General features: G+C 39.9%; 1 protein-coding gene across 1 annotated transcript in view; it reads left to right on the top strand.

Annotated features, from left to right (window-relative positions):
* Positions 1-12,571, top strand: part of LOC114787812 (laminin subunit alpha-3-like) — a 58,978-nt gene that overhangs the window by 37,521 nt on the left and 8,886 nt on the right. Inside the window, exons 42-60 of the mRNA XM_028975690.1 lie at positions 34-264; positions 5,605-5,718; positions 6,196-6,314; positions 6,448-6,528; positions 6,624-6,724; positions 6,865-6,912; positions 7,152-7,303; positions 7,916-8,026; positions 8,151-8,262; positions 8,555-8,722; positions 8,840-9,036; positions 9,107-9,223; positions 9,363-9,517; positions 9,854-9,995; positions 10,195-10,294; positions 10,383-10,499; positions 10,583-10,753; positions 12,123-12,265; positions 12,349-12,570. Coding sequence (XP_028831523.1) covers positions 34-264; positions 5,605-5,718; positions 6,196-6,314; positions 6,448-6,528; positions 6,624-6,724; positions 6,865-6,912; positions 7,152-7,303; positions 7,916-8,026; positions 8,151-8,262; positions 8,555-8,722; positions 8,840-9,036; positions 9,107-9,223; positions 9,363-9,517; positions 9,854-9,995; positions 10,195-10,294; positions 10,383-10,499; positions 10,583-10,753; positions 12,123-12,265; positions 12,349-12,570 — 2,601 coding nt within the window. The remainder of the gene's footprint in view (positions 1-33; positions 265-5,604; positions 5,719-6,195; positions 6,315-6,447; positions 6,529-6,623; positions 6,725-6,864; positions 6,913-7,151; positions 7,304-7,915; positions 8,027-8,150; positions 8,263-8,554; positions 8,723-8,839; positions 9,037-9,106; positions 9,224-9,362; positions 9,518-9,853; positions 9,996-10,194; positions 10,295-10,382; positions 10,500-10,582; positions 10,754-12,122; positions 12,266-12,348; position 12,571) is intronic.

The following is a 12,571-nucleotide window of genomic DNA, read 5'->3' as shown; positions in this document are numbered from 1 at the left end:
TTCTCTTGCAACTAATCATGCTTTGCTTTTCAGGGAAATTTCAGACACTCTATTACCAACAGGCCTGTGACGAGGCCAGAGCTGCTGATGGTGCTGGCGAGGTTACAAAACCTGCAGATCCGAGGACTATACTTCACCCAGAGTCAGAGACTGAGCCTGGGGGAGGTGGGTCTGGAAGAGGCCAGTCAGACTGGCAGTGGGGGCTCGGCCAGCACTGTGGAGGTCTGCACCTGCCCAGCCAACTACAGGGGAGACTCCTGTCAGGTGAGAGTACACGATCCATAAAAAGCTGTTATGATTAATGAGCAAAATGACTATTTAAAATAGTTATTTATATATATAAATAAATATTCTGTAACAAAGTTTATACTGGTTAATGGTTAAATGGTCCTCGTTTAACCAGTCATTGGCCAAAAATTAAGAAACTATGGCGAGAGGTCAAAATGGAGGGGCTTGACTAAGGGCCTTGGTATTGTTCTTCCAGAGTTATACCAAGAAATACAAACAACAATAGGGATGCTATACATAGTCTGCAGCCTTGCCTCTGTCCAATCTGTTCTATTCTATACCTCAGAAGTTAACTGAAGTGTGACAGTTCACTTGGCAGCTTTGTGTAAGGAACAAATTATGCTCTTATGTGACCTCTTGTGTGACCCTATTTTTTCATGAGACACTGCATCCTAAAATAACTAAAACAAGGCCTTAGGTTAGGCAGAGGTTATCGTGCTAAGTCGAACCAATTAGTTGGTTGAGACATATATTTGATATTTCTGTGAACCATTATTTGAAGATTTGCATTAGTAAGATAAAATGAGAATGTGATGTTAAACTCTTTCATTAATTCATCTCGTCATTTATATAGATTTGCAATACATTATGTTCTTGGTTTTCTATTATATAATCTTCTAAAAATATGTTCCTTAAATGTGTTGTTTTGAGATTGCATTCACTCAGTATAACTGAATAATTGTGTCGTTTTTGCACTGAATTGTCTGCAAATGGCCCAACACAAGGGATAAAAGACTTTTCTTCTTTTTGAATAGGCATTCACACACTGAAAATCCTTTCCGTTTAGCTGCTTTGTATAATTTGTCTGCAATGCTGTACAAATACATTACCTCCAGCTGAATGGAAATTGACTGACAAGGAGACGAGTTAGGGCAGATCTTTGTAGAAAATTAGGAAATGCATGCGCCATTTGGCAAAGAACGACAAGGATGGTATTAAAGAAGGAAAGATGCGACATGGGAGAAATCAGGAGAAAGGTGAAAAAAAGAAAGATTAAAATAAAAAGATGATGTGGGAAGAAAGAGGCTCATTTGCTCCAGTTGAGCAAAGGTGTGACACAGGTTTTTAAGTGGATTTAGAAAATCAGATGATTATAGAAACAGATGTTCAGTCTGTTACCACATGTATTTTAAATTAAATGACTATCTTCTTTCCAAGCATGAGAAGCTTATCTAGGCAGGGTTAACTGGATACGCCTGGGATTCATAATAATTGGGACTGACAGAGGGAGACAAGATAAAGATGTGACTTTACAGATGTAAAGCAGATCCATAAAGACCAGGAAAATGACTAATAATCCTTAGAATCCACAGTTCAAAACCACTGCAGACCCAATTACTGAAATGAAACAAGCCTTCCATCTGTTGCGCTGACCGGTCCCTCAGCTGATAATCACATGCCACTCTAGCCACGCAGCTCCCACAACAATGCACAAATAAAGAATCCCCATGGCTGCCCTCACTCTTTGCGCCATGGCTAGCAGCAGGCGGGCCTTGCAAATGAAGGGCACCATTCTTCCCTGCAGAGATAGAAATACACACACAGCAGAAAATACAGTTATTATTGTATTATTGTATCTGGCCCTCAGAGAATAGTGGGGCGCACATGCAGCAGAAGCTGGGAAGCAGGAAGCAGCTTGGTGGCTTGTGCTTTTGCTACAGGGATGCTTGGGCTGGAGCAGGGCAGCAGAGACGGGAGGAGAGCACGACCAGGTTCACTCCGTGCATGGTGTAGGCAAAGACTGCTCTCCACGGCAGGAGGAGGATGTGAGTCGGAGGAAATAGGAACAGCATCCACCATGGAGTATTGGTAGAGGAAAGAAGCAGGCTATAGAGTAGTGCTGTGTCGACATCATCAATTGCATTGAGACAAAAAATAGGTCAATGCAAAATAATGCGTTTTTCTTTTTTCTTTTTCTGCATCGGTGAGTGAATGGTAATCAGGGATGGAGCAGGCAGTCGGCAACATTGAAAAGCAACGAGAGACATGAGGAAAGCCAAAGAGAGTGGTCAGGAACAAAGCAGTCGGCATGGAGCAAGGTCAATCATAATAGAAGGCTTACAGCAGAGCGATAAGAATCGGCAATAAGTTCGCAGCTAGCATAGATGACCTCTGGTGCGATCGCTTTCGGGTTTTTGGTGTCGGGGCAGTTGTGCCTCCTGCTGGCCTGGAGGATGGGCATCAACCGGTGGCCTTTAAAAGTCTTAAATTTGACTTCCTTAAACCTGCAGAAACCCTGTTTCCAGTCAGCTCCAGCGTTTTTGGTTCATTTTAGTGTTGGTTTTAGTCTGAAGGGACATTTGTGCAAACTAGAGCAAGCAAATAAGCCATTTATATTGAAAATTATGAAATTATTAACAAAGCAACATGTTACAGTTATCTAGCTGACCTGGCTTTCACCATATAGGTGGAGTAACTATAGAGCAAGTAAAACAAGATAGGAAAGTGTTATAAAACCAGCACAGATTTCTAGATTCAAAACGTGTGTAGTTGTCTGCACATGCCTCAGCACACCCAGGTTCACTGAATCTGGCCAGATTTGAACTTGAGCATGAGAACCGGAATGCTCTAGCTCAGGAAAACAGACGAGTAAGCGTCTAGGATTCTACTGCCTCAGGGCATGAGTTTGTAACAAGCCATGCTCATTAGAGAAGCAGTGTCATGGAAACAACAAAGTCAAATAACAATATATACACGGAATGATGTTGCCCCTGGAAGAACTTGAACTTGAATTGTTATCATTATATGCATTTTCATTTCATTCAAGTAATAAAGAATCCTGTCCAACTTTTAAGTGAAGTCCATACAGTGCATTATAAAAAGCCAATTTCAATGTTCTGAAGCCTCTGGTTTTACTTATAGTTAGTTTGAACTATATTAAACAATAACATTATTTATTTAGATGTTTTGATTATTTTTGTTTGTATTACATTATTTATATTTTTGGTGTATAAAACCAGGCTGCAGAGGAACTTTTTCATTTTGGCACACAGCATCGTTAATCTCATTGAACTGCATATTTTTATATACACCTAAAACCATCAGATCCGATCATTCAAACAGCACAATATAATGGGCACTTTATCAATGACCAGACTGAATAGGAGACCTGAATTAATGTGTAACAAATGTATAAATTGTATAACTTTTCCTAACATTTAAGTAGTTATATGTTATTTTACATTCAATGTTTCACACAGTTTCATATTCACAACAGTGCTTGTTCAGTTGTCATGTGGTAAACTATTATCAATAATATTTGAAAAGGTAACTAGAATGATAACGAATGCTATTTACCAGTTATCTAGAATTGACAGTAACATAATTTATGTTCCAGGTTTTGATTATGTTTATCCCAAAGTGTAGTTTTACATATTTGTTCTTTGACTTGTTTTTTTTTTTTTTTTAAATGTAAACACTGATAAGTTGTGTGTGTTTGCTTGTTTTAAATGGAGGCTCATTATTGCATCAGTTTCACGTGGGAAACAGTGTTTTTGAAATAAGTTGAGAATGGGTTATGATAAAACTCAGTTTTACTAATAACACACTTCTATAAAGTAAAAAACATTTAAATAGGCATCTTAGGGCAATTTGATGTAAACCATTTTCAGGGGGTGCGTGCCAGGGAACAGCTGCCAAAGGTGTGGTTCTGTTCAACTGACTCAGTTGGAGACATATAATGGGCTTGGGTGTTCCTGTGGGGGATTTCTGTTCCTATGTGAGGGGAGGTTTCAATGGTTGAGATTTCGTGGATTTGTTAGAGGGTGGTCGAGTGCATTAGAAAGAAACTTCATTTTTTCAGCAGGACCCCTGGTTTAGGCTGCATGAATATTTTTCACTCTAACAAGGGAGTTTGTAACGGCACTGAAGCTAGCAAAGGAAGTAAATAAAGTGTAGCCTGCGGTGCCAAAATGGAGGTGTCCTGACACATCGCTGGGTGTGGCATCTGAACCCAGAATGTGTGCCTTACCGCCTTACCAGGGAGTGCCAGCCCCACCTGTGTGTGTCTATGGACTGTGTGTGTGTTTGTCTTGTGTGATGCAGGTCTGAGTGTTGCTGTAGTTGTCTGATTTTATCTGACTATTCACAGACTCAAACTCCCCCCAGACATATATACACACACACACACACACACACACTAGTTGAACCCAGCATAAATATTCAAGCACTGTTCAGTAAGCATGTTTATCTACTTCAAGAAAAGACAAAGCCGCACCTAGTCAAGCTGAAACATGAATAATCAGGAGGCCGCTTTTATCCTGATGAGTTCCTGATCAGCAGTTAAAAATGAAAAGAGGGGTCTTTAAGAAATTAATAGTGCATAAAGTGTGTGTGTATGTATATGTGTGTGTCTGTGTGTATATGCGCGTGTGTGTATAATATATATACTATTAAGTTCTTAAAGCCCTCTCTTTCTATTTCCATTTTTTTTTTTTTTAAGGATAAGATTACAGACATGAGTTTGACATGCATCCAACATGACTTTGCACAACGTCTTAATTTTGCAAACAATTTGTTGTTAGGGTCTAGTAATCTGTTTAAACTGTGCAGTGAAAACAGTGTTTATAATATTTTGGTGAATACCTTGGTTAGTTGGTCTGTATTGTTTCACGCACTACTTTAATGACTGCATGTGCGCGTCACATCCTGACTTCCTGACTCAGGTAAAGGTGTGTGCGTACCCCTGCGTACGTGTGAGTTTGGAGTAGGCGTGGTGTTGCTGTCCCGCTGCTCTTTAAAAGAGCCTTGCATGGGGGAGTTCTTCTTTTACCTACTGCGTAGCAGAGGAACGTCAGACATTGGCATGGAGAGAAGGTGGCAGTGCAAGTGGGCTCTGAGGGCCCTGCTGCTCTGGGCACGGTTGGAGCTCTGCTGGGCAGGGGCCCGGCCATTCGACAGGTCAGAACGGAGACCACATCATCACCCCACGGATGGGCGCGGATCACAACAGCTTCAGTTCCCCACACTAAACGACCAGGACTCACAGATGATTCGGTTTCCGTTGGTTAATGAGCAGAGCCAAATTTCTGGGATCAACCAGGTATCATGAAGTGTCTGAACCTAGCACTGAGATTTTTATTCCTTGCTTTTCAATATTTCCTTGATGAAGAAACATCAGCACAGACGTCTTCCTTGACTGCACTGGGATACCAGCCACACGCAATCTTGATGTTGGGATTTATGTTTAGTTTCTGGGCTTCACTCGAGGATACAGATATTTGTGTTGCTGACCTTCACAGGGAGGAATGACTGCATGTCTCACTATTTAATAGGTCATTCTAATGTGTTGTACTTTTTCTATTCACTGATTGGCAGAGATGCTCCCCTGGATTCTATAGAGAGAGGACCAGTACGCTCCTGGGACACTGTGTCCCATGTGTCTGCAGTGGTCTCTCCAATCAGTGTGAGGAGAGCACCGGGAAGTGCCTGGTAAGACACGAACACTCACAGTGGTGTGCCACATCTCTGACTCAGTGTCTAGGCTGGCACTGCCATGGGCATCTTTGTGGTGCACTCTAATCTTTAATTAACTCCTCACAGGATAATGAGACAGAGTCAGGCAAACAACAAAAACTCAAACACGCTTTGTAGAACCTCACACAGTCATTTTCCTGATGTATTTTACCTGCGGATTTATATGTTCATATCTGTGCAATATGACTTTGAGATTATGGTCTGCACTGGGGAAGTGAGAGTGAGAGTGTAGTCTGAAGTTTCACAGGTAATGAATTGATAGCATTGTAAATGTTATAGTATAATTGTAAATTATTGTTTTATTAGGCTTTGCTGTAATGAGTTGACATGTATATTTACTTACAATTGTTTGTATATTGACTATGAACGGTTGTGTTATATTCGTTTCGTTTTTTGTTCATCTGGGGGCCTACACATTTTCTTTCTGAACAGAATTGCCAGTACAACACCGCAGGAGACTACTGTGAGCGCTGCAAAGAGGGTTACTATGGCAGTGCCATCCAGAAAACCTGCAGGCCGTGCCCCTGTCCCCTTGCAATGGATTCCAACAAGTGAGTATTTTACACTAAGGACATCTAGATATATGGGGAGAAAATAGATATTTTGTGTTGAGGGTACTCTGGGTAATAAGCCTTAATATTCTTATTAAGCTGTGGTCATTTTTGCTTTTTATTTTCTGTGTAGTTTTGCTGTCGGGTGCATTCAGAGGCCTGAAGGATTCAAGTGTTTTTGTAAGAACGGCTACACAGGCGACCAATGTGAGACGTGAGTAGTGAGCTCTCCAGGAGAACTTAATAAAAAAATCGAATGTCATGTAAGTATTGTTGTTTTTGTAAATGACTCTCATTGTTCACCCATAGATGTGCCCCTGGTTACTATGGCAGTCCCCATCTACAAGGGGGCAGCTGCCACCCCTGCAACTGCAATGGCAACAGTGCATACTGTGATTCCAGAACAGGAGGTGAGCACTACGTTAACTTGCTCCACAGACGTGAAAGGCCAAAGAACACATAACAATGGCAGATGCCATTGTTTGAAAGATTTCTGTTTATAATGGACATGGATCATAAAGGCTAAAAATATTTCCTGTTCTCTCTGCAGTTTGCAAAAATTCTTTGGAGCCCAAAGACACAAGCACAGAGTGCTATGGTGAGCCTGGCCTGTATGTCTGTGGTGTGTGCTGAAATAAATTAGTTCAATCATGTTTATGCATGGATTCCTATTTCTGGTATGCTCCACGGATTGTCTCATTACTCATATTTCAATAATAAAAAAAACAATTGAACAATGTTCAATTAAAAGCAATCGAAAGGAATCATAAAAGATGTACTGCTGCACTGTTGTATTGGTTATGGCAGTGTGAAAGTGTAGCCACATTTTGTGTGCAGAGTGTGACAGCTGTGCATATACACTGCTGAATGATCTGAGACGGCTGGATGATGAACTGCAGGAGATGAATGATCAGGTGGCCAAAGTCATCGCAGACTCCACTGGTGATGAGCGGTTCAGGAGACTGGAGGAATCCATCACTAAAACAAAGGTACACGCTGCACTCCTCCAAATACAAGCAGACACATGAAACCCGGTGACAGTGCAGCCTGTACACATTCCATCCCTCTTGATAAGAGCTGGTGGGCAGACCTCACACCACCGGCATCAATTCACCACCATGGAGACCATTAATTTTTCCCACAGGACATGCTGGAGTGCACATCCTTGATTTTGCCTGATTGGAGGTACAGAATGTGAGGATCATAGTTTTTGTCAATGTAAAACAAAACAAAGCATTGTCACCTTCAGGCATCAAAATGGCTGTTTATCTCAAGTGAGACTTTTATTTCTCCTGGCATTTCTCCTGAAGTGTGGCCATAGAGGTGTGGAGCTTGATGTATAGATTTCAGCTTTATTCTCTTTTACTCCATGCCCTATTTATTCTAAAGTCTTCATGATCAGAGCCATTATGTTGTTTTTGGGATCTTGTGAACATATCTTAATAACACATACTGGAAATAATTAGATTTAAAGAGGAACTGATTAAATTTGCTGGATGCCTGTAATGGAACTGTAAGGTGTAATTGACCTTTAGTTCTAGTTGTCCTCTTTGTGGGCAGTGGCTTTTTTTTTTATTCCAGTGTCTTTGATCTGCCCACAGATGCTGGTGAATGCCTTCACCCAAGCCTTAAACCTTCAGAAACTCAAATTAAATTCTTTGGAAGGGGATAACAAGGTTCTCCAAGATGACATCAGCAACCTCACTCTGCAGGTACCTATGCCAATAGAGCTAAACACCATTGTAATTGAACATCCTCATTGAAATGGGCAGTTAAGGCCATGCCCCCATATACAGAAGAATTAGGTACTTAATATATGTTTCTGTCTGTTTTTAGGCTAATAACGGGGCAAGAGCTGTTGAAAATACCTTGGGCTCTATTGACCTCACAACACAGAGAGCAAAAGACCTGCTTTACCAAAGTCAGAATATGCTTGCAAAGATTTATGGTACAAAACATTTCTATTCTTCTAATTTTTGTGATATAACATCACTTCAAAACAGCATTTGGTTTATATAGATGTAATTTTTATTATATTTATATATATTATATATTTATATATATTTATTTTATATGTGTGTGTGTGTGTGTGTGTGTGTGTGTGTGTGTGTGTGTGTGTGTGTGTGTGTGTGTATATAGTGTTAGTCAAATCTAGGTTCCATTCTAAACTTTTTTACATGAATTAAAGTGTGTTTATTGTAGAAGTGTAAAGGGTAAAACTGTTTGTTTGTGACTTATAGAGCTTCTGAACAAGATTAAGAATGCCAGCTCCAGCTTCACCATGGTTCCCACAGAAGATCTGGACCGACTAGTGAAGGAAGCCGAGCGTCTTGTTAATGAAATGGCTGAGAGGAACTTCACCAAACAGAAGAATGCAGCTGAGACAGAACTAGAACAGGCACAGAAACGTAAGAACTCCCACAAACAACCTGAAAGAACCTTCATTTTTAGATCTTTGTAAAGTAAGCCTGCAGAACAGCTTTGGTATAAGTTTATTGACATGTTTCTTTGTTACCTGACCTCAGTTTTGGACCATATCAAGAACAATGTCACCAGGCAGTGTGAGAAGAACAAGCAGGCAGCAAGCAAGATCACAAATATCTTAAATGACTACATGACCAAATTAAAAGACCTGCAGGGAGCCCTCAAGGAGGCTGAGGCTACCGTAAAGAATGCCAATTCCCAGAATTCACTCAATTCACAGACCCTGAATGAGCTCATGGTAAGAGATGTTAGCTTAATGTTCAATTGTTCAGCAGTGCAGACAGACATTTATCTATTTGCCTTTACAGAAACGTATTGCAAACCTGGAGAGGGAGAGAGACAAAGTTGCTAAAGAAATAACGATGGCAAAGAACCAGCTGAAGAAGGCTGCCAATTTACAGAAAGAACTGGAAAACATGAAAAACGTAACCACTATTTGCCTACATATTGTACAGGGGATGAAATGCATATATATCATATATACAGATATACATATATGGGCAGGTGAAAGAAGCACCCCACCAGTGCATGATCATGGTTCTATTGTCTTGTCTGTATTCACAGGATTATGAGAAGTTAGCAGCAGAGATGTATGGCGCTAAGAGCAGTCTCACCAACAAGGTGAACAATATCTCTCAAGCAGCGGCCAAAGAGGACATTGTGAGAAAGGCAGAGAAACATGCACAGATGCTGAGCAACCTGGCTAATGAACTGCAGGAGTAAGACCGACTCGAACCATGAATATTTTTTTCCTTTGTTTGTCTGATGAATCATTTAATTGAGTTTTTTTTCGATATACATCAAATTCCATCGATTAGAATGAAATATAAGAAATAAGCCACAACCCTGAGTAACAGGAATAAGCCATTAAGGATAGTGAATACAACGAATGCACTCATATTGTGCAGTAAATTTTGATTAGATCCAAGGCAAGATTCCCCAATAAATCCCTATCTATTAATCCCAGTTCTACTAGCAATTGTACACTTACAGAGCATAGGTACAGGAATCTTTCATACAAAAACGACCAACCACTATTAATTTCTACTGGACAGGGCTGTGAAGAATGTGAGTAACCTACAGCTTGTGCGAAATGCCACGGCGGTCATGTATGCCTACGAGGACATAATAAATGCCATCAACACTGCAGAAAAGGCTGCTGCAGAGGCCAAAAATGCATCAAGCAAGGCACTTGAGGTTTGTTGTGTGTGTCTTTATTACAGGAACAATTTCTATGTTCTAATTTCTATGCTCTAATTTTAGCAGTAGGAATTAAAGCTTGACGCCACACAATTCTCCATGCTTAAACATTTTTCATGTGGGTCTGCCCTGTAATATAAACGAATTGCGTTTTCTTGGTCATGATTCAATTTTTTTTCTTTCTCTGGTTCTGCAGGATGTGAAAGGAATGAATCTGAGTGGAAGAGCCAAGGACCTGAATGCCAAAAGCATTTCCTTGCTGAATGACACCCAGGTAGCACAGAAAGGCCTGGAGGGTAAGCCTCTTCCATTGGTCCTGTGCTGCTCCTTATTTATTTCTTGGTTTCATCACTCACTTCCCTTTTCTTCTCTGATACCGTGTAGCTACAGCAGTTCAGCTTGCTGACCAGAAGAAACGTTTGGATGACTCAAAAAAAAAATCTGATGAGCTGCAGAGGGATCTTTTAGCTGCACAGGAAGCTCTGAAAAACACCACTAGAGGTAGCTCACTTTTTCACAGCCAATGTGCAAAACGTTTTAACGTGAAAGTCTAAGGTCATAAAGTCGTATTCCTTTGTGCACAGGGGACATCGCAAACATGACTGACCAGGCCAAGAAGGCAGCAGCCAATGCCAATGACACTGCCAAGGCAACTATGGATGCCCTGGATGCCATCAACAAAAGCTTGAAAACCTTTGGAGGTCCTGGTTCCAATGGTACCCTGAATGGCACGATTGGTAATGTTGAAAATTCAGGTGAGGGAACAACTCCCTACATTTCACTGTCAGTGGGCAACACTGAAGTCCTTTTCATTGCTAATTTTAATGCTTCAGGCAGTGCAAGGTGTAATGAAGTCCAAAGTGTGCACACAAGATTAGAAAGCCTAATTGTGATAATGCAGCTTTACTTTGTCCCCTAATGGTGAAAGCTACACTGTAAAGGTAAAATTTCTGATACTGTTATAAATACAGAATATACCTGTAATGTTTCCTTGCAGTTACTGTACAGTTTTCATGTAATAATTGTAAAAAAAAAAAAAGAAAAAAAAAAATATATACACACACACACACACACACACACACACACACTATATATATATATATATATATATATATATATATATATATATATATATATATATAATAGTAGTAGTAGTAGTGTTTTTTGTAGTAGTAGTAGTAGTAGTGTTTTTTACAGTTTTATTCTGTACACTTAACACCATAGCATTGTATAGAGCGATTTAAGTATTGCTGTTAGATTCTTTACTGCCCTTATGTGGCGAGTTTTCGAGCACTGGGTACAGTTTGTGCATGGAACAAATTCCAGTTGGGACGAAAACCTTATATTTACAGCTTTGTGGGCAGAGTCAGCAGACCTACAGATCCACTAGCAATGGTGACAGTGCCTAACCACCCACATACACTAAACTGGGTTCAACTATTAACATCTAACCTGCTAATATTCTTACACATTTTCTTTCCCTCTTACTCTAGTGCTCATAAAAAATGTTTAGGATTTTAATGGTAAGATACTGTATAATACTGAAGTTAAAAACTATATTTAAGAAAATATTAAACACTTTTAAATCAACAGTGAAATACTGTTTGTAATTATTCCATAAAGTTTACGGTATAATTATTTTATTCATTCAGTATTTTAATACACATTTACTCCAAATATATTTTATACTTGCAAAAAATACAGGTTTGTAATAAAGGAGTCATTTATACAATAATTTAAGGTTTTGCACTGAAGATTGTTTTACATTACTGCATTTTTAACAGATTTGTTCTGTACATAATATGTAGACTTTTTGTTTAGCGATTAACTGTAATCTACAATTAATTTAGCAGGTTTCTGATGTTTTTATGGTACTGCATTTATGACATAATTATGAAAATAATCATGAATTTTACTAACAGTATTTTATTGTTGCTTGAACTGCTTTGAAATTTTCATTAATACAATTTGTTACCTTTGAAGTCATACAGTGTTTCCCCATTAAAATCAGACATTTTTTAACAGTATAATGAGCGAGCTGTAGTTTTTTGTGTAACAGCAATGCCATTAAATAGTGTTTTCATTAGCTGTACCTTGACCTTTACCTTTGATTCTGGGCCACAGTTTCAAATCTAAGCAACACCATCGATGACCTGCTCAGTAAGGTGAACTCTATAACCCCAAACATCACCCGCACCAGCAATGTCTCTGAAAATATCAAGAGAATCAAGGAACTGATAGAGGAGGCGCGTGATGCAGCCAACAAGGTAAATATTAATGAGCTATGAGTCAGCTGATGTATATATGGACAGTATAGATCACGGTTGTTCTTGTTCCTTCGCCTCTGCAGATTGTGGTTCCAATGAAGTTTTCAGGTGACAGCTACGTGGAGCTCCGTCCACCGAAAGATGTAGATGATCTGAAAGCCTACACAGACATCACAGTAGCCCTGCAGAGACCCCAGATTTTGCCAGTACGAGATGGGCCTGGAGGGGATTCCAACCGGCGTCGCCGGAGACAGGCACCAGATGGCTCCGACAGTCAGTTTGTGCTCTATCTCGGCAGCAGCAGTG

The sequence above is a fragment of the Denticeps clupeoides genome, chromosome 4, assembly GCF_900700375.1.
Source record: "Denticeps clupeoides chromosome 4, fDenClu1.1, whole genome shotgun sequence".
Taxonomy (NCBI): Eukaryota; Metazoa; Chordata; class Actinopteri; order Clupeiformes; family Denticipitidae; genus Denticeps; species Denticeps clupeoides.
The sequence above is the reverse complement of the archived record's forward strand: the minus strand, read 5'-3'. Positions and strand labels throughout refer to the sequence as shown.